This window comes from Podarcis melisellensis (assembly GCF_964234715.1).
Source record: "Podarcis melisellensis genome assembly, chromosome: 14".
NCBI lineage: Eukaryota > Metazoa > Chordata > Lepidosauria > Squamata > Lacertidae > Podarcis > Podarcis melisellensis.
This window is the reverse complement of record NC_138546.1, coordinates 45,617,879-45,644,338: the sequence shown is the minus strand read 5'-3', so window position 1 is coordinate 45,644,338 and position 26,460 is coordinate 45,617,879. Positions and strand designations below refer to the sequence as shown.

General features: G+C 46.3%; 1 protein-coding gene across 10 annotated transcripts in view; it reads right to left on the bottom strand.

Moving 5' to 3' along the window:
- Positions 1-26,460, bottom strand: part of CELF6 (CUGBP Elav-like family member 6) — a 166,821-nt gene that overhangs the window by 46,711 nt on the left and 93,650 nt on the right. For all 10 annotated transcript variants that reach the window (XR_014162706.1, XM_081887721.1, XM_081887724.1 and 7 more), the window contains one exon: positions 5,462-5,510. Coding sequence is in view for 9 of the 10 variants with exons in the window: in XM_081887721.1 (XP_081743847.1) it covers positions 5,462-5,510 (49 nt within the window). In the remaining variant the exon portion in view is untranslated. The remainder of the gene's footprint in view (positions 1-5,461; positions 5,511-26,460) is intronic.

Genomic DNA, 26,460 nt, shown 5'->3' with positions numbered 1-26,460 from the left:
GCAGAAATAAAATTCCTCAAGCATCCCTAATCATTGGCTGTCAAGTGTTCCAGCTGCTTGCTTGGCCTCCCCTCTTGCCTCAGAAGCCCTCAGAGGGAGCTACTGCCTGGCAACTGCCAAGTTTCAGTGAGGGAAAGCTGCTCAGCCCCCACTCCCTTGCCTCAGGCTGTTGGAACTGCAGCAGCAAGGATCATTCGGTTTGTAACTGAAGGGTTAACCCTGTTAGTGTTAAAGTCAACTAGCCAAGAGGAGGAGGATGCTACTGAGCAAGCAGGCACAGTGGCATGATCTCTAGAGAGGTTACACATGCTATTAAGTTTGGTTGAATGTATCCCTATTATGCAGGGACGCGGGTGGCGCTGTGGGTTAAACCACAGAGCCTAGGACTTGCCGATCAGAAGGTCGGCGGTTTGAATCCCCGCGAGGGGGTGAGCTCCTGTTGCTTGGTCCCTGCTCCTGCCAACCTAGCAGTTCGAAAGCACGTCAAAGTGCAAGTAGATAATAGGTACCGCTCTGGCGGGAAGGTAAATGGCGTTTCCGTGCACTACTCTGGTTCGCCAGAAGCGGCTTTGTCATGCTGGCCACATGACCCAGAAGCTATCTGCGGACAAACGCCAGCTCCCTTGGCCAATAAAGCGAGATGAGCGCCGCAACCCCAGAGTCGGCCACGACTCGACCTAATGGTCAGGGGTCCCTTTACCTTTACCTTTATCCCTATTATGCATGAGGAAAGAAAAAAATCTCTAGGTTCCATTCTGCTCAAATTATATACTGTTTTTGATCAGTTTCCTCAGTAAAGTGTTATCAGGATTTCTTTTCTCTCTGGGCACCGCCTGTGTTATTTAAGTAACTTTGCTAGCACAGAGGCCATCAGAGGGTTCTGCTGTCTACTAGGTGGAGGCTGAAGGGTCACACCAGGGAATGCAGGCAGGAAATGTCAGTGGAGTAATCATGTGGACAGCATGTTTATTTCTCTCGCTGAAACTATGCCCAGTCTGTGTTGCATTGTGCAAATCTTTTGTAAGATGCCTTGAGAGCAGGATATACGTATTTTGAATCAGAGATGGGGAACCTGTGGCTCTCCTGATCTCATTGGACTGCAGCTCACATCTTCTCTGACTATTGGCCATGTGCACGGGAGCTCCTGGAGGCTGGAATCCAACAGGTTCCTTATCCATGGGTGAAGCCAGGGGAGTACAGGGGTGCACAGGTGCCCCCCAAATCAAGTAAAGAAATAGAAATACTAAACTGACCAATTGTGTCGCAGATAACTTGGTTCTGCCCCCTCCAACATAATGCCTGTCCCCCCCTAAAATAAATCCTGGCTATGCCCATGTCCTCATCCTCCCCTTTTTTACATAAAAATCCCAACTATTTGCCTCGAGAATAAGACCAGTTTGATAAGAGCATAACCAGTGTTATTCTTCTAGAAAAAGAGGGGCCAGAACTCACCATGAACGCCTCCCTTGTTCTCTTATAATGGCAGTGGAACCCACCTGAGAAGTGCTGGAACTGAGTTCTAGCAAGTTCCAGCTTAAAAATTGCTCTGAGCATAACCTTGTGTTGCCTGCCCTGGAGCTCAGAGACAGGAAAGGCCTAAAGCTTCTCCATTATACTTTTCTGTTCTCTGCATGCTGAGGCCCATCTCCTGGAACAGCTTAGGAGAAAACAGAACTCAACGGAACCAAATAATAATAATACAGTAATTTTTTATTTATACCCAGCCCTCCCCAGCCAGAGCCGGGCTCAGGGCAGCTAACACCAATAAAATTACAATAAAACATAATGGGGGGGGGGGCAAACAAACAAACAAACAAAAAACCAGTTTAATAAAATACAGGTTAAAATACAATTTAAAATGCAGCCTCATTTTAATAGTAGCCCATAAATCAAAACCATAAGGGAAGGGAAACATAAGGGTCAGACTGAGTCCAAACCAAAGGCCAGGCAGAACAGCTTTCCTGAGGAAAGAGGTCAAGTCCCGCAGGGCCCTAGTCTCTTGTGACAGAGCGTTCCACCAAGCCGGGGCCAGTACTGAAAAGGCCCTGGCCCTAGTTGAGACCAATCTAACCACCTTGCGGCTCGGGACCTCCAAAGTGTTGTTATTTGTGGACCTTAAGGTCCTCCATGGGGCATACCAGGAGAGGCAGTCCCGTAGGTACGAGGGTGACGAAATGTAGACAAAGCAGTCAAACCACCACGAAAGGTGGAAGAACAAATCTTGATGACTGCCTGCCACAAGATATAGCCAGGCTTTTGTCACAAACTCACAGAGGAAAGGCACGGAAGCTGCCTCTCCAAGCATCCGCTACCTGGGGGTGTCAGAGGAAGTTTCACAGCAGCACCTAAGTCCTGACTGGCTCTTGCCCCCGCCACCCCAGGAGTAATTGTGCTTGATGCAGGAACAGGTTCATCAATCAATGGGGAACCAGGCTGAGGCCAGCTCCTCATTGATTCCCAGGGCGCTTTATCTCGACTTATGCTGCACCTCAAATGCAATAATCCATGGCTGCCTGACATTTCAAGGGGAGGAATCGGGTCTAACTGCAGGCAGAAGTGACAGAGCCACCCCAAGGCAGCATCAGAGCAGTGGCCTTTAAGATCCCAGCATTGGCCCAGCCCAGCCTGTAATGAGATCAGCCGGAGAAAGAAAAGGGTTGATGTGGTTGAGACGTCCAGGCTCAGATGGGGCTCTCGCAGCACCGAAATGTCTCAAACTGAGAACATGTGGCTGGCTGGAAGGGGAAACAAAAGGACCCCTGAGGCTAAGCAAAGTTAAATGAACAGATACCCAGGAGGAGGGCATCCCTAGTGTTGCCATCCTGGCTCCTCTGCTATGTCCTTCTGGCATTACCGGGTGAAGACTTTTAAAAAGAAAATTCTCCCAGGCCTTTCAAGAAACTTTGATCTTGGTGTTTCAAAATACTGTTTAAATGAGGTTTGCCTCATTTATCAGTCCCTGTAAGCTGTAAAAAGTGCTCACTGCAATATATATATTAATGTTGCAATTTGTTGTTTTATGATACTGTGTTTTAATAATGTGTCTTAGCATAGGCACATGTAATTGTACTGCAAAAGGGATACGGGTGGCGCTGTGGGTTAAACCACAGAGCCTATGACTTGCCGATCAGAAGGTCAGCGGTTCGAATCCCCGCGACGGGGTGAGCTCCCGTTGCTCGGTCCCTGCTCCTGCCAACCTAGCTCCTGCCAACCTAGCAGGACCCCTGAGGCTAAGCAAAGTTAAATGCGGTTCAAATCCCCACGACGGGGTGAGCTCCCGTTGCTCGGTCCCTGCTCCTGCCAACCTAGCAGTTCGAAAGCACGTCAAAGTGCAAGTAGATAAATAGGTACCGCTCGGACGGGAAGGTAAACAGCGTTTCCGTGCGCTGCTCTGGCTCGCCAGAAGCGGCTTAGTCATGCTGGCCACATGACCTGGAAGCTGTACGCCGGCTCCCTTGGCCAATAAAGCGAGATGAGCGCCGCAATCCCAGAGTCGGCCGCGACTCGACCTAATGGTCAGGGGTCCCTTTACTTTTACCTTTAACTACTGCAAAGGAGAGCCAGATGGACAGAAAACCTGCCAAAGGGCGGACTTCATTTGTTTATGTAAGCAAGGTTATTTATTTATTGTAACGTTTGCATCCCACTTTTTCTCTACAGAGCTCAAGGTAGCACAAACATTTCTCCTCTCTCTCTCTGTTTTATTCTCACAACAACCCTGTGAGGTCCTAGTCCAAAACTCTAACCATTAGGCCATGCTGGCTCTCATTATCATTAGTCTGCAGTTCCACACGAGACTAGAAAAGGTACAAAGCATGGTATTATGTACAAAATCCATTGCCACAAGACTCCCAGCTTTCGATTGTTTTAAGCTAGCCGCTTAGCTGCTGGCCCCTATGGATTGGAAGAGAGGCTTGATAGAATGCAAATCTGCTAAATGCAAAAAGCCCAATGGGCAGCTGACTGTTTTCAGTTGCTCAGGGGAAGGGGTGGAGTTTTGGTGCCTTGTGCTGTTCCTCGTCACTCCCTGTGACTAGCAGAAACAGAATACATTATGCAAAATAAGGAAAAAAAGCATGCAAATATGCAAAATCTGCATTATGCATGCAGGTGGCTGTATCCCTATCCATGGCACAACATTCCGATTTTCTTTCTTATACATAAAGTTGATGCACCACTGTGATCCACAGCATGCATTTAAAGCACATACAATGCACAATTACAGCGCATGACTTCCCACAATTCTCAGCTCCCTTAACAGGCTGCAGTTCCCATAATTCTTTGGGGGAAGTCATGTGCTTTAAATGCATGCAGTAGATTGTGCAGGACTGTGCTATGATCATCAATATTTTCATTAACAGAAAGACTGCCTCACGAGCCTCACTGTGTTATGAACGCTGTGTATTTTTTGAAGAAAGTATCTGTGGCATCCAAAAATGTGTGCCTAACTAGAAGGTGCAGCCAGGCATGAAACAAATCCAGCTATCAATCACACGTTTCCATCCATCCCTCAAGGTTCACCCCATCCAATGACAGTGTCCTGCTGCCTCTTCCTGTCTTCCCATTGGCTATGCTAGATGCAGCCCTCGTGGCTGAAGTACTACCACAATAAGAGAGCAAAGGATAATAGAATTATAGAATTGCAACATTGGAACCCCCTGCAAGGCAGGAATATTTTGCCCAATGCAGGACTCGAACCCACGGCCCTAAGTTTAAGAGCCTCATGATCTGCCAGCTGAGCTATAGCTGCAAGCACCAAGCCAAGAGCCTTGGAAACAGGAAGTCCATGTCAGAAATCTGTTTCCATCAGCAAACCTCTCAGAATCCTTTCTTGAGAAGCCACTTTTGGGAGAGAGATGAATAACAGAAAAGCCACTTTGGGGAAGGGGGCAAACCACATTAAAAGGCAGGTGAAATTTTAGAGTGTGTCAGCCAGAGCAGATGAGGTAAAGGGTGCAGGCTGGAGCATCAGCCTCAGCAAGAAAAGCATCTATGTTCTGTGTATGGTATTTATTTGTTTAAATTAAACGTTTTATTATCTTAGCTGTAATAAGGGCCCCCAAGGTGGATGCACAAAAAGAAAACAGACGGAAAATGCAGCTTAAATTAACAAAACAAAACACTAAAACCCAGAACGAACAAAAAAGGAGATTTTATTCAGGAGAGATTTATTTAAATTAATGGACCTTCATCCTGTTCACTCATTTTAATGAGGAGATGGTGGTTGGTGGGGCTGCACTGATCTCTCGGCTTCCGAACACCTCACATCTCTGCCACTGACTGAGAGGGAAACGGGCAAAGCAGAGGGGATTTTGGCACAGTGCAGCTGCAGTGCTAGAAGTGTCTGATCGGCCGTTACCGGGTGGTGGTGCAACTGTGCTCCCAGGCGAGACACTAAATAGATCCTCAGGGTTAGTTAGTCAAGCATGGATGAATGGGTTGAAAATGAAGAGCAACCTACCTCCTCGGCCCTCGCTGTCTGCTGGCTTCACTTGGATTGGGCGGTTCATCTGTCAAACAAAACACAGGCACCCTTGGTTAGAGTCTAGCCATCCAGTACTCCTCAAATCAGCTTAGCTGGTTAGTCAGAAGCCTAGTGATTTGGAGGAAGCAATCAGAGGGATGCTCAAAATGAAAGGGATGGGAGGTTGCCTGCTCTCGGTGGGGTTACAGTCCCAGTAAAGGAGAAGGCACACAGCTTGTATCTTGAGGCTCAGGTGGTCTCAGTGACACAGAGCGTCTTCCGTCAGCTTGGGCTGGTGGCCCAGCTGCACTCCTCTCTGGGCAAGGGTAGCCTAACAACTGTTGACCATGCTCTAGTAGTCTCTAGGTTAGATTACTGCAATGCATTATACACAGTGCTGCCTCTAAAGAACATTTGGAAACTTCAGATGGTGCAGAATTTGGCAAACAGGTTGTTTACTGGGGCAAGATGGTTTGATGATACAGTGGTACCTCGGGTTACATACGCTTCAGGTTACATACGCTTCAGGTTACACACTCCGCTAACCCAGAAATAGTGCTTCAGGTTAAGAACTTTGCTTCAGGATAAGAACAGAAATCAGGCTCCGGCAGCGCGGCGGCAGCGGGAAGCCCCATTAGCTAAAGTGGTGCTTCAGGTTAAGAACAGTTTCAGGTTAAGAACGGACCTCCGGAACGAATTAAGTACTTAGCCCGAGGTACCACTGTACTACACTGATCTACTGCACTGGCTGCAGATTAGTTTCTGGGCCCCATTCAAAGTGCTGGTTTTCACTTATAAAGCCTTACACGGCTCAGAATCGCAATACCTCAAGGACCATCTCTCCCCAGATGAGCCAGCCTGGACCCTGCGATCACCATCTGAGGCCATTCTTTGTGTGCCTCTTCCACAAGAGGTTTCTCAAGAGTCAATGGAGTGTGCCTCTGGGGGTCAAACCGCTATGTTAGCAGCAATGAAGTGACCTCCCTGGGGCGCAAGCCTGGATAGTGTGTCTGGAGGTCCTGGGCTGTTCAGACAACAAGACCCCCCCCGGCCTTGCTGACGTGGTCCAAAGGAAAGCAGAGCAAACAGTTTGGCGGCAGATGTTGCCAGAAGGAGGAATACAAACAGTCTTAGGAACTTCACTCCAGGTCCTGTATTTTTCGCTCTATAAGACACACTTTCCCCCTCCTAAAAAGTAAGGGGAAATGTGTGTGTGTCTTATGGAGCGAATGCAGGCAGCGCAGCTTTCGCTGAAGCCAGGAGAGCAAGAGGGATTGATTCCTCTTGCTCTCCTGGCTTTGGTTCGCTGGAGAGCCGCTGCGCAGCTTTCCCTCTCTGTGCAGCGCCCCTTCAGCGAAGTGGGAGGAGAAACGGAGCCCCTTCCGTTTCTCCTCCCGCTTTGCTGGAGACACGTTGCGCAGAGAGGGAGAGAACATTTTTTTTCTTGTTCTAGGTGCGCAGAGAGGGAGAGAACATTTTTTCCTTGTTTCTAAAACTAGGTGCGTCTTATGATCGGGTGCGTCTTATAGAGCGAAAAATACGGTATGTGTAGGGTTTACTCTTTTGTTTTTTCTTCTCCTGAAGATACCCCACAATGGAGGATCAGAGTTCTCCTTCTCCTACATGGGCTACCTTCTCAGGTTGATGAACCCCATCCATCCCTCATTTTTCTCTATGGCACTTGCGGTATCTGCCTTCTTGACCGTTGAATGGCCTCATCTGCTCCTTCCGCCAGAGCCTCCCTTTGCATGCACCCAGATATCATTATCACAGCAGCAGCAGCCATAGATGGGAACTACAGAGTTACGTGGAGTGGGGAAAATGGAGTGGTGTATTCGGGGAAAGGGCATGGGTGCCTAGCTGGAATGCTGAACAGCATGACACCACTGCAACATTTTGTTGCAGGCTCCCACTTGTCCATTCTAAGCCGCAGACTAAGGAGACGGGATTGCAGCGAACGAAAAAAAGATGAATGCAGCAGTTACATCGGCAAACGAGGAGTAACAGGAATGCCTGCACGAGTCCCCAGGGCACCACAGCACACCAACAGTATTGCTTCCAAAGTCTTCTCCATCGCTCTGGATTTTCCAAAACGGCTGCAGCCCTCCTTCCTTGCCTCCCAGAGCCACCTGACCACTCTCCTCCTGCCAATCAATCTTGCTAATTGATTTGCGTATTAGGAGAAGTTGTTGATGCCATTTGATGGCTATTAAAGTCGATTAAAGCTCCTTTGCCTCATCAGGATGACAGATGAAAGGATGCTGATGTATCCAATCATTCATCTCCGCACCCCCACCCCTGACTGCCTCGCTGGACACGCGGGGGCACACACAAATATTGCAACTGCATACATCCCCAACTTGCTGAGCTCTCTGCAGGGGAACTTCTGCAGGGAAAAGCTGCAAGTCATCTGGATCGGCCATCCTGAAGATTCAGATGCCATTTGAATCTTCCAGGGGACCAGGAACTCAACCACGTGTATAGCTTCTGTTTGCCTTTGGATTTCCAAGTGAGCGTGCAAAGGTAAATTTGTGATAAGACGGCCGCAGCATCTAGAAACCAGGAACTATTGGCAGTAAAAGGATGTTTGTTCTTCTTCCTTAAGAGGTCCCTATAGCTAAATCAATTCTTCTGTTTGCTTGTTTATGCAATGCAACCATGAGCCATAAATGTGCCTGGGCACAGCCTGGTTTGGTTCTTCCTCTGATTCTAGGTCCACACATACGTCAGATGCAAGAAATTCTCGTCTGTACACAGGGTTAGGCCTTCTCATTTTAGGGGGTGAAGCTTAATTTTTGCAAATTTCTTCTGTGAGGGTGTCTTAAAAATATGTTTTAGGGTGTGAGGAATAAAAGAATTGCTATTGTCTTGTGACTGGACAACATTTAACTTGGTAAGTCTAAGTCTGATGAAGAAATACCTTCTGAAAATGTCAGGTAATGCTAAATAATAATAATAATAATAATAATAATAATAATAATAATAATAATAATAATAATTGCAAGTACTTCGTGATCATTCTTAATTATTTCTATGCAATTTGACACATGTTTTGCTTACTAGGCATAACTAAATAATATTAATTGAACCCAAATATCTTTTGGATTCCCAAGTCATGTTGCAACATTTTGGAACCCCTCATTTTTGGGATGTGAAAGTTGCAAAATTCAACATGCCCACAGTGATCAATAATGGGTAACACAGATCACACCCGCGACATACGTTTAAAGCACTTTCATACCACTTCAAGGGCCATGGCTTCCTCCCAAAGAATCCTGGGAACTGTAGGTTGCTGAGGATGCTGAAAGTTGTTAGGAGACTCTAAACGAACTACACTTCCCAGGATCCTTTGTGTGTGGGGGGGGGGAGCCATGACTCTTAAAGTGATATGGTTTAAATGTTATGGTTAGGATGTGATCCGAGTGACCCTTGCACTACAGAAACGTCTACTATTGACCCCACATGTGGGGACGAGGTTTGTGAATGTGTGAGGTTTGTTTACAGTGCCACCCACCCTATGCTTGGGAAACTTGTGGGGCTTGAGGTCTTTTTTAAAAAAAGGATACAAATAAAATACCAAGAAAGAAAAGGTGAAATCTTGCTATTGTCTCCAGCATTTACAGGATGAATCAAGGCAGGGCAACTTGGAAGGAAGTCTCGCTGTGTTCCTTTTCCAGCTTGTTTAGGATTGCAGCCTTAACACAGCTTTTCTGGCAGGGATTTGAACAGGCTGTGGCAGTGCTAAATTAACATCTCTATTTCTTGCTTTCTTGGTAGCAATATTTGTTAACAGAATATATTATCTGCTGGTAGCAGTGTTCTTTTCTCATATTATTTTTTTTTTAAAAAAACTGTTGAATACTGTTAGACCCTGCCCTGAGGGTCTATGCGCACACACACACACACACACACACCTCTGTTGGGTTGAGCTAATGATCCTTAATGAAATAAACAGATATTTATTTAGGGAGGTCACCTTTTTGGCTCCACTGGCCACAGCACTCTCAGGTTCGGCCCTGAGGACCAAATTTGACAGGTGAGTGGGGGCAATCGTATTATGTCATTATGATATCAAATGACTGGTAGGTGGGGAGATCTCCCCACACTTCCCCTTAAAGCTCAGATGTCGGAGTTTAAAGGGGGACACAGGGAAACTTCCAAAGGGTTTGAGACAGCTCAATTGTGCCTGTATCAGACCCCAAACTGCTTCCCAGGTGCTTAAAGAAGGGGTGGAGAGGCTGCTTCAAATAGCACTTTTGCAAAGCATTTTAAGACAGAATCTACACTCTTGTTGGGAGCAAGGGCACTGTCTTAAAGCTGCAAAGCACTCTTTGAAGCAGCCCCCCTCCTTGTGGTGTTTAGGCTGCTTCAGACAGTGCTTTGCAGCTTTCAGCCAGTGCCTGCACTTCTGTCTGAGCCTATGGAGACTCAGATAAGAGTGCAGAGATGGACTTAAAGCGCTTTGCAAAAGCACCCTTTGAAACAGGCTCCCTGCTCCTTTAAGTGAGTGAATGGACAGCAGTGGAGGTAGAAGAGTCCTCCCCACACACTGCCACCATACATTGCTCCCTTAAAGGGGTGAGGCATCTTCAAAGGGCACCTTTGTTCTGCTTCTCCTCTAAACGGGTGAGCGATAGCAGTGAGTGGCGGGGATAAGGTAGCCCCCCACCCCCTTGCCACCACCTCTTGTTTAAAGGAGAAGGGAACAGGCTTTAATCCTCATACTGGTGACTAGAGAGGAAATCCTGCTGACATCTTTTGATGGGCAGGTGGGCCTGTTTCTTCAGGAAACTCGACTCGTGGGTCAATCTGGACTGTCTGGTGGGCAAATATTGGCTTGTGGGTGGAGGCACCCCACCCCTTATTTAGGGCTATGTAGGGCTCGTTCTCAGGGACGCGGGTGGTGCTGTGGGTTAAACCACAGAGCCTAGGACTTGCCAATCAGAAGGTCGGTGGTTCGAATCCCCACGATGGGATGAGCTCCCGCTGCTTGATCCCTGCTCCTGCCAACCTGGCAGTTCGAAAGCACATCAAAGTGCAAGTTGATAAATAGGTACCGCTCTGGTGGGAAGGTAAACGGCGTTTCCATGTGCTGCTCTGGTTCGCCAGAAGCGGTTTAGTCATGCTGGCCACATGACCTGGAACCTGTACGTCAGCTCCCTCAGCCAATAAAGTGAGATGAACGCTGCAACCCCAGAGTCAGCCACGACTGGACCTAATGGTCAGGGGTTCCTTTACCCTTACCTTTAGGGCTCGTTCTAAACAAGACACATGCATGACCTCTGCCAAAACTGCTATACAAGTGAGGCTGGCAACAAATCGTTGCAGCGTGGAGTTACCCAGTTCATTGTTTCTGCCAGTCAGTTAGCCACACCCTCTTCCAGAGTCCCCTATTGTGCCACTACCCCAGTTTTCTGCCCCCCACCCGCCACAACAGATGCACAACATTTCAGGCCACTGAGCATACTCAGTCTTAATTCGGCTGTTCTGGGACTTTCTCCCCACGCCACTTTGCAGGTTTTTTTGTTTTTGTTTTTTGTAGTTTAGCAAACTTCGGGGTTTCCCAGGCTATGCTGATACCCCTCTCTTGTTTCTCAGTGGCCCCGTTCTGGCTGCAGTTCTGTTGGCCCACCTCACCTGAGCTTGCCATTAGGGGGGTTGATTGTTCCTGAAGGAACAAAGAAGGAGCGAAGCCCAGGATAGCAACTTGCCCCACTCCCCAGTAACTACTGCCTCTTAACACCCTGTGTCCCTGCGCATTGGGATGGTGGGCAAACCGACCAACAGAGGCAGTCGCCGCAAAGTTTGCGGCAAACTTCTCGTCCGCCGGAGACCAATGACAAATATTTCCTTTCAATTACCCCTGGTTCATAAAGCTAATGCTTGTTCCAAGCGACGGGCCGTATCTATCATTTCGCGGCCTGCCTCCTCACTACATTAGTTTTATGGCCCTGTGCCTGCGATGGGCACGTCGGATCCTGCCAGCGATAAGACGAGCAAATTAGTCAAACTGACACCGAGGGGAGTTTTTACGAGGGCGGGCTCCAGCCTGTCTCGTGCCACCGCTGCTCCTCGGCCAGGGAGCATTCAGAGTGCTAAGGTGGCCCCCGCACACTGGGGCGTGTGTGTCCCTGCATCACCCCTCCCTCTGGCCACCGACCGGCACTAGTGTGTTTGTGTGTGGCAAGATTATATGTCAAGCCCTCTCCCCATGTCAGGGAGGGAAAGGACATTTTTACACACCCAGGCAGCATAATGGATGAGCATTTCCTGGGAAGCAGTCGAGAAAGACATGAACTCATCAAGACCCATTATGTAGGGGTCAGGGCATGCAAAACACTGATCTGGAATCGCCATAAGAATGTGGGGTGTGAAAACAACCAACAAAAAGCACACACTTGCCCCCCACCTCGAGATCTGTTAAAGGTGGGGGTGGGACAAGATTTTCAGAGGTGAGGCCACATTGAAAACAGATTCCTAGTTTTTCTCACCGTGAGACCAGAATAATATTAAATGTCCCCCAACTGCTTTGCTGCAAACTTTTTATATATATATATCTGTGCAATATTATCAGGGCAGCCTGCTGAGCCCAAAGGATATTGCCATGTTTTGTACCAAGAGTCAAGTAAACACAAGAGTAATTTATTTAATTTCCCACCTCAATTTCCATTTCTTTCATTCCTTCTGAAAAAAAATTAAAAGCCTAAACCAAACACATACAAACTGTAGACAAATCCTACCCCCCACCACACTATGTTTTGGAAACCTTATAAAAACAACATTTTGGCATCTCAAGCTAGAAAAGGCTCTGGCTTACCAAGCCCAGCTTAGCCCCCTAGTTCTGGCGATCAGTAAGGCCTACCGGCCAGTACAAAACCCACTGCTTCAGGGTGTGCTCTTCCTCATCATGTATCAGTAGCATGCTATTTTCTTGAAAGGGAGGTTGATAGTATCCCTCATGCAATGGCAGTAGGTGGTGCCCAGGGGCGTAGCAGAGGGCCGTAGCCCTGGGCACATTTAGAGGGCGCACAAGCCAGGCGCCCACACACAGGGATCCCTGCCCTGCCTGCCACTGGAATCTCTGGGCCCCAGAGCTTCGCCTTGTCTTGCCGCTGTGCCCCTGTCCCCCTCACTGAATGGCTGAACCAAGGGCTTGCCAAGGGCCATGTTGGATGGCTGGGCTCTCCCTTGCGTGGGTGAGCCAGCTGGCCCATGAACCCTCTGTGTGCCCAGCCCCTGGTCCTGCCTGGTGCATTTACCTACATGCACATGCATGCCCCGGGTGCCAGCAAAGGATGCCATGCCACTGAGCGAAGGAAGCAATGCCCACTGGTGGAGCCAGAACCAATGACAGGCAGAGCCAACTGGATATAGTTTTGCCCCCCTCAATCCTCCTCCCTGCTGAGTTCTGCAAGGGGCAACATTGAGAGGAGGAAGATGGAAGTCATCGCCACCGCTTGGACTGGTTGCAAGTCAGGCAAGCAAGGGATGGCTGAAGGCTGGCTGAGGTTGGTGAGGCAATGTCTCATTCACCCCAATGGACCACCCTCCACCACCCTCATGGCCTCAACCCCTTCCTGTTCTATAACTGGCCAGAGTTGGTGACCCACAGAAAGTTAGGCACAGTGAGATTTTCTTTCCCCTGTCACAGTGCAGGCCTGTCTGTTAGGGTGAGTTGAGAGCTGCCTCATCACCCCCAATGTGCACTCAGCCAACCTCAGCTGGACAGAGGGGTGCAGCACCCTTAGAACTAGTTGGCTGTGCCTGTATGGCGGAAATGACTGGCAGAATCCGAGACCAGGGAGAAGAGTTGGTGGAAGATTGGAGGAAATTTAAAATTTATTTACAGAAACATTGTAAAATTTCTGAATATTGATGACATTGAAATGAAATGAAGGGGTTCTAGCAACAAGGTAAAATGTAAGATTGGATTGATAATAGATGAAAATTGGAAGCTATAATATGTGAGGAAAAATAATTAAGGATAAACTAATAGGATATGAATTTGCTGAACCAATTTTTAAAAGGGATACAAAAAAGGGAGGCGTGAGGAAGTCAGGAAAATAAACAAAAAAAATTCCTTCCAGTAGCACCTTAAAGACCAACTAAGTTAGTTCTTGGTATGAGCTTTCGTGTGCATGCACACTTCTTCAGATAGATTGGTATCTGAAGAAGTGTGCATGCACACGAAAGCTCATACCAATAACTAACCTAGTTGGTCTTTAAGGTGCTACTGGAAGGATTTTTTTTTGTTTTGACTATGGCAGACTAACACGGCTACCTATCTGTATCAGGAAAATAAGTTAATCAAAGATGAGAAATTTAAAAAGAGGGAATTTTTTGTGCTTTTTTTCTTTCTCCTTTTTATGTTAAATGTTTGTATTTTTGTATTTTGTAACTTTGTATTTTTGTGTTTTTCTTGTGTGTATTTTTTTAATTTGTTGCTCTGGAATTTCTTTATTGTTAAAACTTAATAAAATATGATTTAAAAAAAAAGAACTAGTTGGCTGTGCCTGTAATTGTCTCTGGTGCAACTTACTTTTTGGATTCCCTGCTTCCCACTCTGTCAGCCCCAATGGAGACCAGGCAACACCGCCTGTCAGCAAAAGATGTCAAGAGAGGGGGCAGCCCTTCTTGTGGCTCAAGCTATGTGTGTGTGCTTGGGGAAGGGGAGGGCAAAACCCCTACCTGGGATCTCCCCCACCCTCTCCCTGGCACACTTATGCAAGTAGAGCACCATGTGGAGATGTAGCTAATGGTTAATCAGTAATAATTATTTCTCTCCGTGTTTGTTTCTCCAGCTCTTGTGTTCCCAGAGGATATTTTCCAAATCCTGTTGACAGAGATTACATTGGCAGCAAGATATAGTCCCCAGGAGGATGAGGCAGCCCGGCAGCCCTTTAGCAACACAAGACAGCACACTAAAGCACAGGGAGAATTCAGGTCTGCAAGTCAGGATATATCCCACCACTGCTTTATATGGAGAAAAGCAATTGGTCCAGTTAGAGTTAGCTTCTATGTGACTGTACTTATGGCCACAACAAGAGACTCACACCGTTCTCTTTTCCCAACACCATTCGGTCTTTTAAAAGATTTAACATAGATAATGCAAACACTCTACAGGATGAAGATATACTGTACAAAGAAGCTGTGTAATCTTTTTTTTTTAAAAAAAAGGTTGTTTTGGGTACTCTATTTTAGTTTACTATTTACAAGTTTGTTCCTAAGTGTTTTCTCCCAGTGGTTTCAAACTGCCACTAATTCCATACTGCACCTCCCAAAGGGGGAATACATTGCTAAAGTATGAGAAGGATTAAAAAAAAGGTTTAAAAAGATGCAGATTTGCATGAAATTTGCATGGGTTAATTTATGTATATAAATGCAAATTGAGAAAGTAACTGTCGTGTAAGTAGAAATACAATACTTCTCGCCATAACACAGAAGCCCAGGTGACCTGAGTGCCTTCTCAGTCTGCTGTTCAGGGTCCAACTGCTGATGGGGAGCGTCAAGCCCCCTTCTCTCCTCTCAGAGTGTTCCTTCTCTTTAAGCCAACTTTCCCCAATGGTGCCCTCCAGATGCAGCTGAACCACAACTCCCATCATCCCTCTCAGTCAGCTATGAGAGCTGGGCCTGATGGGAGTCAACCCAACACCATCCAAAGTCCCACCACTCAGGGAAGGGTGCTTGAAACCATACTTGGACAGGACAGTCCTTCAAACAGAGGACCTTCCAATAGAAGCCTGAGACACTGGGCGACTCTAAGGGAAATGACATTTCAAAAAATAAAGTTAGGGACTTTTAAGGATTTGTTTCTCTCTTGTGTTCTAGTGGTCCAGTTTGCTTGCTTCCTCCCTCTCACTCTGATGGGCAAAGCCTGCCATTTTTCTTTGCCTGCCTATTTTTGCTTATGCCTCTTGGGGTGTGGAGCCTGGGTGGTGCTCGTGTATTGGACCCTGGATGCTGATATTAGGATTGTTACCGGTGTCAGTAACATAACATATTGATTAACAAGATTAAGTACAGATCCGAGGCACAACTCTACAAAACAGACCCAACTCTGGCCTCCTAAGACAGATGTCATGCTCACGAGTTTGTGGTGGTGGTTGCCGTTGTTCTCTAGAACCCCAAAGTCCACCAACCAGAGCCAGGTGCAAAATAGGACTACTGGATTAGAGAATTCAGCCCAGAATTTTGTGGGGGTGAGCATGCCACCCCTAGAGTAGGGAGGCCAGAGAATTCTGTTGAAAACATAAATGGGAGTGGAAATTGCTGTTTGCTTATTTGTCCCATGTCTGGCACGGAAATCAATCCAGCAGATACGATTGGTATTTGCTGCTGCTGTTGCTTTCAGTTTGCAAATGATATATAATTGATTACATCCCCTCTCCCCAAATGCACTGTGTTTCCTTTGCTTTGAAACCCATGGGGCAGAATAGTGGAACGACCATGTAACTTTTGTAATTTACTTAATTAATTACATAAGTTATGCAATTTCATCACAGCAAACAGCAAGGTATAAAAATAAGGTGCCCAGAACTGACCAGCTAGATAGTAAACTCCCTGCATGTTCCAACAGGGAGAATTCTTTCGACCCTGAATCCCCATTGCCTTGAAGACACAAAAGACAAAGGCCACCTCAACTGGGTTCCTTGGCCATTGTTTGTCGAAGCTGATTGGTTATGCGCTTTTATATCCCCCCCCCCAATCCCAGGACCCACAAAGTATTGAACAATAAATTATAGTACAATAAAGAAAGAAGCATAAAAGTAAAACTATTCTTCCTAAGGTCGGCAAAACACAACCATGGAAAATAAATACACAAAATCAGAGGATAAGCATGCCAACATCTTTTACCACAAAAAGCAGTATGGAAAAACATCAGCTTTACTAGTTGTTGAAAAGCAGAGCAGGTGTCGCCTGCCTAAGAAGCAAATTCCAGAGCCTTGGTGAAGATCCTGTCTTGGTTGATATCCCTATATGTATCTCTTTGTCTTAATCAAAGCGTGTCCCTGCTGTGAACCTGATTTCTATCACAATCACCACCTCCTGTATATCCCACTTCCCCTCCAAAGGACTCATGGTTCTCCCACTATACATTTTGCTCTCACAACAACCCTGTAAGGTAGGTTAGGCAAAGAGATCATGAGTGGCCAAAGGTCCTCCGGTGAGCTTCATGGCTAAGTGGGGATTTGAACCCTCCCAGGTCCTAGTCCAACCATACTGGTTCATTCTAGGTCCCTGATATGATCATTTACTTTGCTGTTCACACACACTGACAGACTCACAGGCTGCAATCCTACACCTACTTTGTCTGTGAACTCAATGGTGCTCACTTCTGATCAGATAAGTTGAGGATTGCACAGAGCCACATATCAAAGACACACGGGACATTTTACACCATTCCCTTCCAAATACATTGCAGCCCACTGCTTGGGTGTTACCACCCACCTCCCCACCACGCCTGCTCCTAGGTAAGGATGAGGAAGACATTTGATTTGGTTCGTATTTAAAGGTGACTCTTCCACAACCACACTTTCCAAAACAATATGCGAACCTAAACACTCCCATCTTTCCAAAATTCACACTTCACTGAATTTTGCAGTGCCAAGAAATGTGTACAAAAATGCATCTACTGGGATAAAATGTGTGTAAGGATGCATGCATGAAATTGCATCGTATCAGGGGAAGTTGTTTTGGGGAAATGTGAAGATTAGACATGCATTTTTGCCTAATATTCACATTAAGAGAAATGTGCATTGCAATCCTGGTGAATTTTCATGAGGACTGAAAAGAAAATCGCAAACAGATGGGGAAATGTGGGGAAATGAAAAACTCTGAAAAACCAAAATGGACAGATCCACCCATCCCTACAGTTCATTGTCCTTCCTTCATTCAGAAGGATGCCTGAAACCCAGCAAAATCCCAGTGAAACCCAGAGAAATCCTGGCCCTACAGAATGTACCAGAAACCAGGGCAGGAGCCCCACAGAACTTCACACAACTGACATCACAATTCTGAAAAGAACCCTATTTTATTAGAACCGAAACCGCTCCCCCAGCAGGTCGCTTGCCCACTGAACAGAAGGCTTCCAATTTTGTCACACAAGAAGAATGCTGCTTGTTGTGTTTGTAGGCACATAACACAGGCACATCGAGGGGATGTCACTTCTTTTGTTGTACACACACCAAGGGGACGTGGCTCTTTTGCTGTTTCATTGTTCCTTCTGCTGAGCCTACCGAGCAATTTCATGCTTTGTCGCCTGCCCTCTCTCCCCCCCTCTCTCTCCCCCCTACACTTTATCCTCCCTCCCCATCCTACAAGGACTACAATTATATCCGTTGCTCGGGCAACAGCCAGTGCTTCCCTGGCGTTGCCATGGAGACGTGCCGTGTGCTTGATAAGGGTAGCCATGGCAACCGGGGAGGCAAGCCACAGATGAACAATTTACTTTGTGAGCTGATTATAATTGCGGGGGTCCTCGGGCGGAGTCGGGGGGTAACGGGGTCCAGGAAGGCGCAGGTGGAGTGGGAAAAGTGTGCCGAGAATTATGGTTCAGATTACGCTGGGTGTCCCTTCAGCTGCACAATGCATAGTCAGCGGCCAATAAACACACAGTGGCAGGGAAATCATAATAATCAGGTAGACCAAGCAAGCTGCCCAGAACAGCAAGCCGTATTGTGCAGGATTTTAGTTGCTGCAAGAGATGGAAAAGGCGTTGCCTTGCCCAGGAGTTGTTTAACAGCCTTTCCACTCCCAATGAAGCTGCTTTATACAGAGAAAGGCCATTGAATTATCCAGCTCAGGATTGTTTTTAACTAATAATTTAGTTTTATTCCTATTTAGCTTAAATCCTGCCACGTCCCCAAAATTCTGATTTTTTTTCTATTACTTTAGGGAGTGAAGTTTTAGGTTCTTCCACTGTTATCACTAGGTCATCTGCATACGCTTTTAACTTGAATTCACTTCCCCCAGTTTTTACACCTGTAATCTCTTTATTTGCTCTGTGTTTTTATGGCACATAAAAAAAAACATAAGACTGGCAGCAACTCTCGAGGTTCTCAGCCCTACCTGGAGGTGCCAGGATTTGAACCTGGGTCCCTATGGATGCAAAGAAAAGGTGCTCCACCCACTGAGCTAGGACCCTTCCGCAAGATTTCGTGAGGCAAGTGGGGGCGTAAATGTACACAAGAAAGACTAAACAAATTAGTGCATGCAGTTCTGCCAACAAAGAAGAATATGCAGTGTGGGGAGGGGAGAATAGGAACCTGGTCAGCTGCTTTCTGGTGTCAACAAGGGACTGCAGAAGTGATGGGGAAAAAACATTAAAGGGCTGCATGTGGCCCACAAAGCCTTTTTTGGCGGCCCTCGGCAACATTCAAGAAAAAAACATCTTAAAGCCTTTTTAAAAAATTGTGTGTCATGCATTGTTAGCAAAAGCACATGCAATCTGTGTATTGGATTTGTTTAATAATTTAATATATTACGTCTCTTGTGTATTTAATTATATATATTTAAATATATTAATTGTGCATGTTAAATGATGTTAAGTACATTCTGAACACTTTAATACAGCATGCGCATTATCTATGTGTAACTCAGGATGGGAGATGGATGGGAAGAGAAAAATCCACGCTTTCCGAAATAATACGCAAACTGAAATAGAGCTGACCTTCAAAATTTTCCAGTGAGTAATGTGTACAAAAAATGTGTATACTAGAGTCAAGTGTGCATGAAAACATATATATCACTGGGAAAAGTATGAAAAATGCATTATATTAGGGAAATTGCTTTGCCAAAAAAATGTGTTTATTAGACAAAATTGCATAAAAGCCTGTGTATATTGGTGCGGAGAATTGCACTTTAAATAAATAAATAAATCTTCAAACTGATGTTGAAATGTGGAGAACTTAATTTAAGATTGAAGAAATGAGAAACTCTGGGAAACCAAAACAGACAGCCTTGCCCATCCTCAGATGCAAAGGTTGCTAGGTTTATCGAGGGTGCAATGCGATTAAGGGCCACTATCTGAACAATCTGGAAGGACAGATTGTGAAGCTGAGGCTCCAGTACTTTGGCCACCTCATGAGAAGAGAAGACTCCCTGGAGAAGACCCTGATGTTGGGAAAGATGGAGGGCACAAGGAGAAGGGGGCGACAGAGGATGAGATGGTTGGATAGTGTTTTCGAGGTTACCAGCATGAGTTTGTCCAAACTGCGGGAGGCAGTGGAGGACAGAGGTGCCTGGCGTTCTCTGGTCCATGGGGTCACGAAGAGTCGGACACGACTAAATGACTAAACAACAACACAACAATCTGAACAATAATCTTGGTCATTTGCCCTTTTTACCCATTGCTGTCTTTTTATTTGTATATATTGCTTGTTTTATGTTGCCATGGCCGTTGGCTAATGCGAATAACACACACACACACACACACACACACACACACACACACACGACCCCAGAAAGTCAAAGATGTACAGAGACTTTCAGGGCAAATTAAAACACAAACAGCAAAGGTTGAATGGCAGGATATTCACCTCATTGCACTGACTTGTACAAGTAAGATGGCTTTTTGTATGTGGATATGGGGCACGGAGCTCCCAGCCTTGAGTGAGTGTCTTGACTGTGGTTGACAGAGCAAGAGCACAGCTGAAAGGGGAGTGGACAGGAAGCCTCACACAATAAGGTGGATGAATGCGTGATACCTTGTAGGCGGAGCCTCCTTTCCAGATGGTGATATCATCTTGGCATCCACTCACAATGAGCCTATCCTTCCATGAATACATACAGTATATGCAAACTGAATCCTAGCCACTGAAGCAGATTCCACTACAGTGGTACCTCGGGTTACAGACGCTTCAGGTTACAGACTCTGCTAACCCAGAAATAGTACCTCGGGTTAAGAACTTTGCTTCAGGATGAGAACAGAAATCGTGCTCTGGCGGCATGACGTCAGTGGGAGGCCCCATTAGCTAAAGTGGTGCTTCAGGTTAAGAACAGTTTCAGGTTAAGAACGGACCTCCGGAACAAATTAAGTTTTTAATGCGAGGTACCACTGTATTACAAACCCTTTCCCAAACTGGCACCTCGCCGGTATCTAATGCGATTCTATGTGTGTTTACTCAGAGATCAATTTGACTGTGGTCAATGGATCCCAAGCTGAGGATGACAACTTTCAGTCAATCTCTGAAAGTGCTGGCAGGGAATCAGTGGCAAAGACATGCCAGGCTAAGAACAGCAACGTAAGGAACGATAGAGAAACATTCCTGGAAACTAAATGGTGTGGGCGTCACAAGTTACCTCTTAGTGTGGCAAATTCACTGTCACATTACGATCTGACCCTCTCAAGTTGGTTGTAGTCTACATACTTATCTTGAAGTCAGCCCAGCTGAAAAGAACGGGGCCTATTTCTGATGCCGTTTGTCTTGCAAGTTATTTTCTTTGAAACGCATCCTTGCATTTGCCATGGCAAAGCAAGATACCAATTTGCCCTGGTGTGGTGAATGCCATCTCATAATACCTTGGATCCCGAATGCCCTGGAACTTGGACGTTTTGGCTCCCGAACTCCGCAAAGCCGGAAGTGATTGTTCCGGTTTGCGAATGTTCTTTTGGAACCCAAACGTCCAAGGGGCTTCCATGGCTTCTGATTGGCTGCAGGAGCTTCCTGCAGCCAAACTGAAGCCGCGATTTGGTTTTTGAACGCTTTGGAAGTCAAACGGACTTCTGGAATGGGTTCCATTTGACTTCCAAGGTTGAAGCAAGTTCTGGTTATTTTTTTTACCACAGCTACCTTGGGAACAAGCCCAAATCCTAGGTATGTACCTGAATGAACCAGGACCAAATATCTTGTGAGATCATGTGGACATCTGGAATGGGGCTTTCATGTAATCCATGTCTCAGAAACACCACAGAAGCAGTGTAAGGAAGGCTTAAAGTTCTCTCTTTGAGGCTCAGGATTACAAAAGGTCTGTGTAGGGAGCTAAAAACTGGAGATTCAATTTCTTAGTGTACTGATCAGATGCCGGAATAGGGAGGCCTGGGGAATTTTAAAAGATACTGGGGAAATTTCAGATAAAGACAAATTTATTTGAAAGGCGAAGCTGTCAGAGAACAACAATTCTTGTTACAAAGACGCTACATTAAACAGCCATGCAAATCTCAATTTTTGTTCTTGTTTTTGTGGGTTGGGGGAACTTGAGATGCTTAATTCCAAAGGAAAAGTGGGTGCAAATTCTGACAAAAATTTCCATAAAACTAGAAATTTGTGTGCTTGTACACCAAATGCTGCCAACTTGGTGCCTTTCAGATGTTTTTGGTCTTCAACTGCCGTTAGCTGGGAGTTGTAGTACGAAACACCTGGAGGGCACCGGGTTGGCAAAGGGTGTCTTGCACCAACGTAACATTGATCCACTGAAAAATGTCACCTGATTTTGTGTGGGTTAAGAAAGATTCCTGGTTGGGTAGGGCAAGGAAACAGGCTTTTGTTTTTTAAGAAAAGAAAGCAAGTGACAGCAACTCCTGAAAGCACATTTAAAGCTCTCTACAACCCTCAATGCAGAAATATGCTTCTATTTAGCATTTATTTTGTTGCACGCCCTAGTTTGCATATTGTTTCGGAACATGTGACTTGGATAGGGTAATGGAGAAAAGTAATCAGCCTTCTACAATAGCTTCTTCCTCTTTCTTGCTTTGGGGCCCCCTCTCCTTTACTGCACAGGTTTCCTTCTGGGAAATGTTCAGAGTGGGTAAGACATGTAGCGATTCTTCTGCTTCCTGCTTGGGTGGCCAAAGATATCTGCGTTTGCATGTCGGGAGTGAAATCTCAGATGACAGCCCAGTCATCAGCATGCGCTACATCAAGAATCCTCGCAGCTGATGAAGCAGCGAGGAAACAAACAGTGGTGGTTGTGGGTCTCTCCCCTCCTTCTTCCCTGAAACGGGGAGGGAGGGGAGCAGGTGAGGCCCACTGCTGCTGAGCTGCCAATCACCTTTATGAGCGAAATGGCCTTTGATGGAATCTGTCTCTCTGCTATATGCTTAATGTAATAAAACTCCAGTGAGTATGATTTAGAATAACATTTACTGAACAGGCCAATGTCATTTTGATGTGTCTCTCTCTGCTTTGCTCGCTGGTTATTAAACTCTATTGATTCTCTGGGACTGTCTGATGTTTATAAATGTCAAGCCTGCCTTGTGTAAGCTGAACTTTGGGGGCTGACTAACCTCTGAGAGAGGCGGAAATGAGGCAGGAGAGGCAGCTGCTGGTACATCTGGGGGATACATGCTAGATTCTCCCTGCACCCCCATTTCATGCTATTGTGGTCCCCAGACCACCACCATCCACAATTGATCTCTATATATGCATGCACTGCGGATGGGAGAATGTGTTGGCTTAGGTTTTCTTTCAGTTTTGTATTTACCCAGTCTTATGTTCTGATCGCCACATCTGCTTGCAATTTTCTTAAAAATAAAAATAACTCCTCACGAATATTCACCAGCATGTTAGCATTAATTTCTCTTAATATACATGTTTGCATTGGACGCGGGTGGCGCTGTGGGTTAAACCACAGAGCCTAGGACATGCGGTTCAGAAGGTCGGCAGTTTGAATGACCCGGAAGCTGTACACCGGCTCCCTCGGCTAACAAAGCAAGATGAGCGCCACAACCCCAGAGTCGGCCACGACTGGACCTAATGGCCAGGGGTCTCTTTACCTTTACCTATACAGGTTTGCATGTACTTTTTGCCTAAGATACACATTTTTGCAAAGCAATTCCCCCTAATAAAAAAGCACTTGGGAATGTTATTTTCACTAACATATGTGTTTTTGTACACACTGTTTGGCTGAAGAACCACACTGCAAAACTCAGAGGTGTGCAAATTTCAAAGGACGGTTGTGCTTCAGTTCTTATTTTTGAAAGTGTGGATTAATCAGGGTAACCTTTTAACAAGAACCAAAGCTGAGTAAATTCTCTCTCATTCCTTCTCCATGGATCCTGCTCTTTACTTAGCATAAGAACATAAGAAGGGCCTTCTGTACCAGGCCAAGGACCCCTCTAGAATCATAGAGTTGGAAGGGACCCAGAGGATCATCTAGTCCAACCCCCTGCATTGCAGGATCCTGTCCTCACAGTGGCCAACCAGATGCCAGGCAGAACCCTTAAGCAGGACCCCGGCACAAAACAGCCAATCTCCTCCACCCTTGTTCTTTCCATTTAGATTGAGTCTTAAACGAATAGGAACAAACTTGCTGCAAAACTCGAGATCAGCAGGTTTTTTTTAGTTGCCACACACTTCTTGTTTTCTGGAATTCCCGGAACTGATTAACACAGCTCTCTCTCTGAAATGTGCTACCTTACAGGGTGGCTGTGAAGCTAAGCTGTGCCGAACCCTGTGTGCACCACCGCTCTCAGCCACTTGATGGAATGACAGGTTTTTTAAAATGATGGTGATGATGCAACGTCTCAAGGGATTGTGGATGTAGTTGCACAGCAAACTATGTTGTGCCCACTTCCACCCTTGCTCTCTCTCTTCCCAGCTCTTCCTCTGCTGGGTCTCCCTTCCGCTTTTTCTTTTCGCCACATCCCATTCAAGCTTGCCCATGTTTCCCTCCTTCGTTCTTGCAGCGCCCGTAGCAAAGTAGCCAGACATCTCTCTCCTTGCACCACCCTCTGAATACAAATGGACCGGCTGCTTGTTACCGACAGGGCGCCAGCTGCCAATTCCTCCATCTCTCTGTCGCTCTCTTTCTCTCTCCCCAACCTCACACGCACAATCACAGAAATGGCTGTTGCAGGCTCCCCAAATACACCCTGCTTCCCCACCTTTCAACATTTCAAAGAGGCAAACTGGGGCACAAGCATTCAATGCTCCTATTTCCATACCAGGGGACTCTTCAGAGACTCTCACTCCACGGTTACACACCAGGCTGTATGCTGTATTCTTTGCTTTGGGAATCGGTGGTAAGTCAGGTTCAATCCCCTCCATCTCCTGCTAGGGCTGGGAGAGACCCTTGCCTCAATCCTGCAGGGCCACTGCCAGTCAGTGTAGACAATATTGAACTAGATGGACCAATGATCTGGCCGAGTAGACGGGCTGAGAGAGCAGTGATTAGCACAGAAGGCCCACAGACACAAGGATCCCTCCTCCCACAAGTTGCAACGTTACTCAACACTATCAGAAACCCTTGCCAATTTACTGGCAATCACCCAGTGATCTGCAGGTAGTCTCAGTCTTCCCCGAGAGCATGTTAGAGTAACCCAGCTTGGAAGTTGCAAAGTTCTTTTTTTAATGATTTTCAGTTTTATACATTTTTACAATCATTTTAACATTTCAAAACTCAACTTCCTTCCCCCTCTTTCTGTGGTTTCTTAAATTTATTTTTTAATATTTTCCAAATTAACTTAATTTACTCATTTATTCATCTTCTTTAAATAGTGACTCTTATAAAATTGCAGGTTATTGCAATAATCCTGCCAAAGTTCTTATCTCTTTACAGTTTATTTGTAAATATTCCATAAACCATTTCCTTTCTTTTATAAAAAGGCTTGTTATCTTGGTTTCTTATTTTTTCGGCAAGTTTCACCATTCCTGAAAATTCCATACAAGAATGGAAGTTGCAAAGTTCTTGAAACAAATTCAGACTTGGAAGGATGCCCTGGAGAAACGCTGCCAGTCTGTGCTTGCTGTGGCTGATGTGAGTTGTAGTTCAACAACATCTGGAGGGCCCAAGGTTCACCACACTCCTCTGGTGTAGATAATTCTGAGCCATGGGAAATGCCATGCATGGCTCAGTGATAGAACATCAGCCTTGTGTGCAAAAAGCCACAGGTTCAATCCCCACCATCACTGGCTAGGGCTGGAAGAAACCCTTGCCTGAAACCCTGCAGAGCTGCTGCCAATCAGTGTGGGCACCACTGAGCTAGATGGACCAAAGGTGTGACTCAGTGTGTGACAGCTTCCTATATTCATACCCTGTGCAAAATCAGCTGCCGCTTGCAGCAGATTCTAGCTCTGGCATGGGCAAAGATTGTCCAATGGCATGAGAAATGTTTGGTGCAATCCTGTGCTTGTTTACTTAAAAGTCCCATCACATTCAGTAGGGCTTGCCTATTGCATCTGAAGGCTCAAATCCCATGCACACTGAAGACACAGGGATTTGCTTCCAAGTAAACAAGCACAGGATTACATTGCACAAGGCACTGCCTGCTTGCAGGCCAGCCTCTCACCTGCTCACAGCATGGCCACTGGCCCAGGTCTCAGCAAGAGGAGAGCAAGAAGGTTATTCTCTGAAGGCCAGGCCTGTAGTCTGGAGGCTGTTCTCTCCACTGCAGCACTGGAAGCTGCAAGTTTGAGTCATACCTATATGCATTCCCTTCCCGCCCCCCCCCCCAGCCTGCACCAGGGTCCTGCGTGAGGAGTTGCAACCAGCTTTTTCTTACGGCCAGTCTGGTCGGCAGATGGATTTCATCCATTCACAATTGTCACGCAGCTTTAGTGCCAGCAAATGGACAATCTGTAATGCGGAAACTGGACTTTTCCTTCCACCAAAAAAAAGTGTATACACTTAACATATGCAGATGAATGACTGCCTTTTGCTTTATTTCTCTTTGAGAAAGAACAAGTTGTATGTATAATCCATATACAGAGCGGCTACATCAAAAAGGGTGGGGAGCCCCCCTAAGCAGTGGCGTAGCATGGGGGTGCAGGGGGGGCCGGCCGCACCGGGCGCAACATCTAGGGGTTAGGGTTAGGGGGCACAAATCCACAGGTTAGGGAGCGCAAATTACTTGTCTTGCCCCGGGTGCTGACAACCCACGCTACGCCACTGCCCCTAAGTGCTTAATATGAGAAGAGCTGTCACTTTGCAAAGCAGGCACCATTGGCTTGTACCTTCTCTCTCTTGGGATCCTTCTTTTCCCAAAAGGATTTGCCCTTCACTGACCGAACAAGTAAAGAGCAACCTTCCCTGCTCACAGCTCACCCGGGCCAATTTCT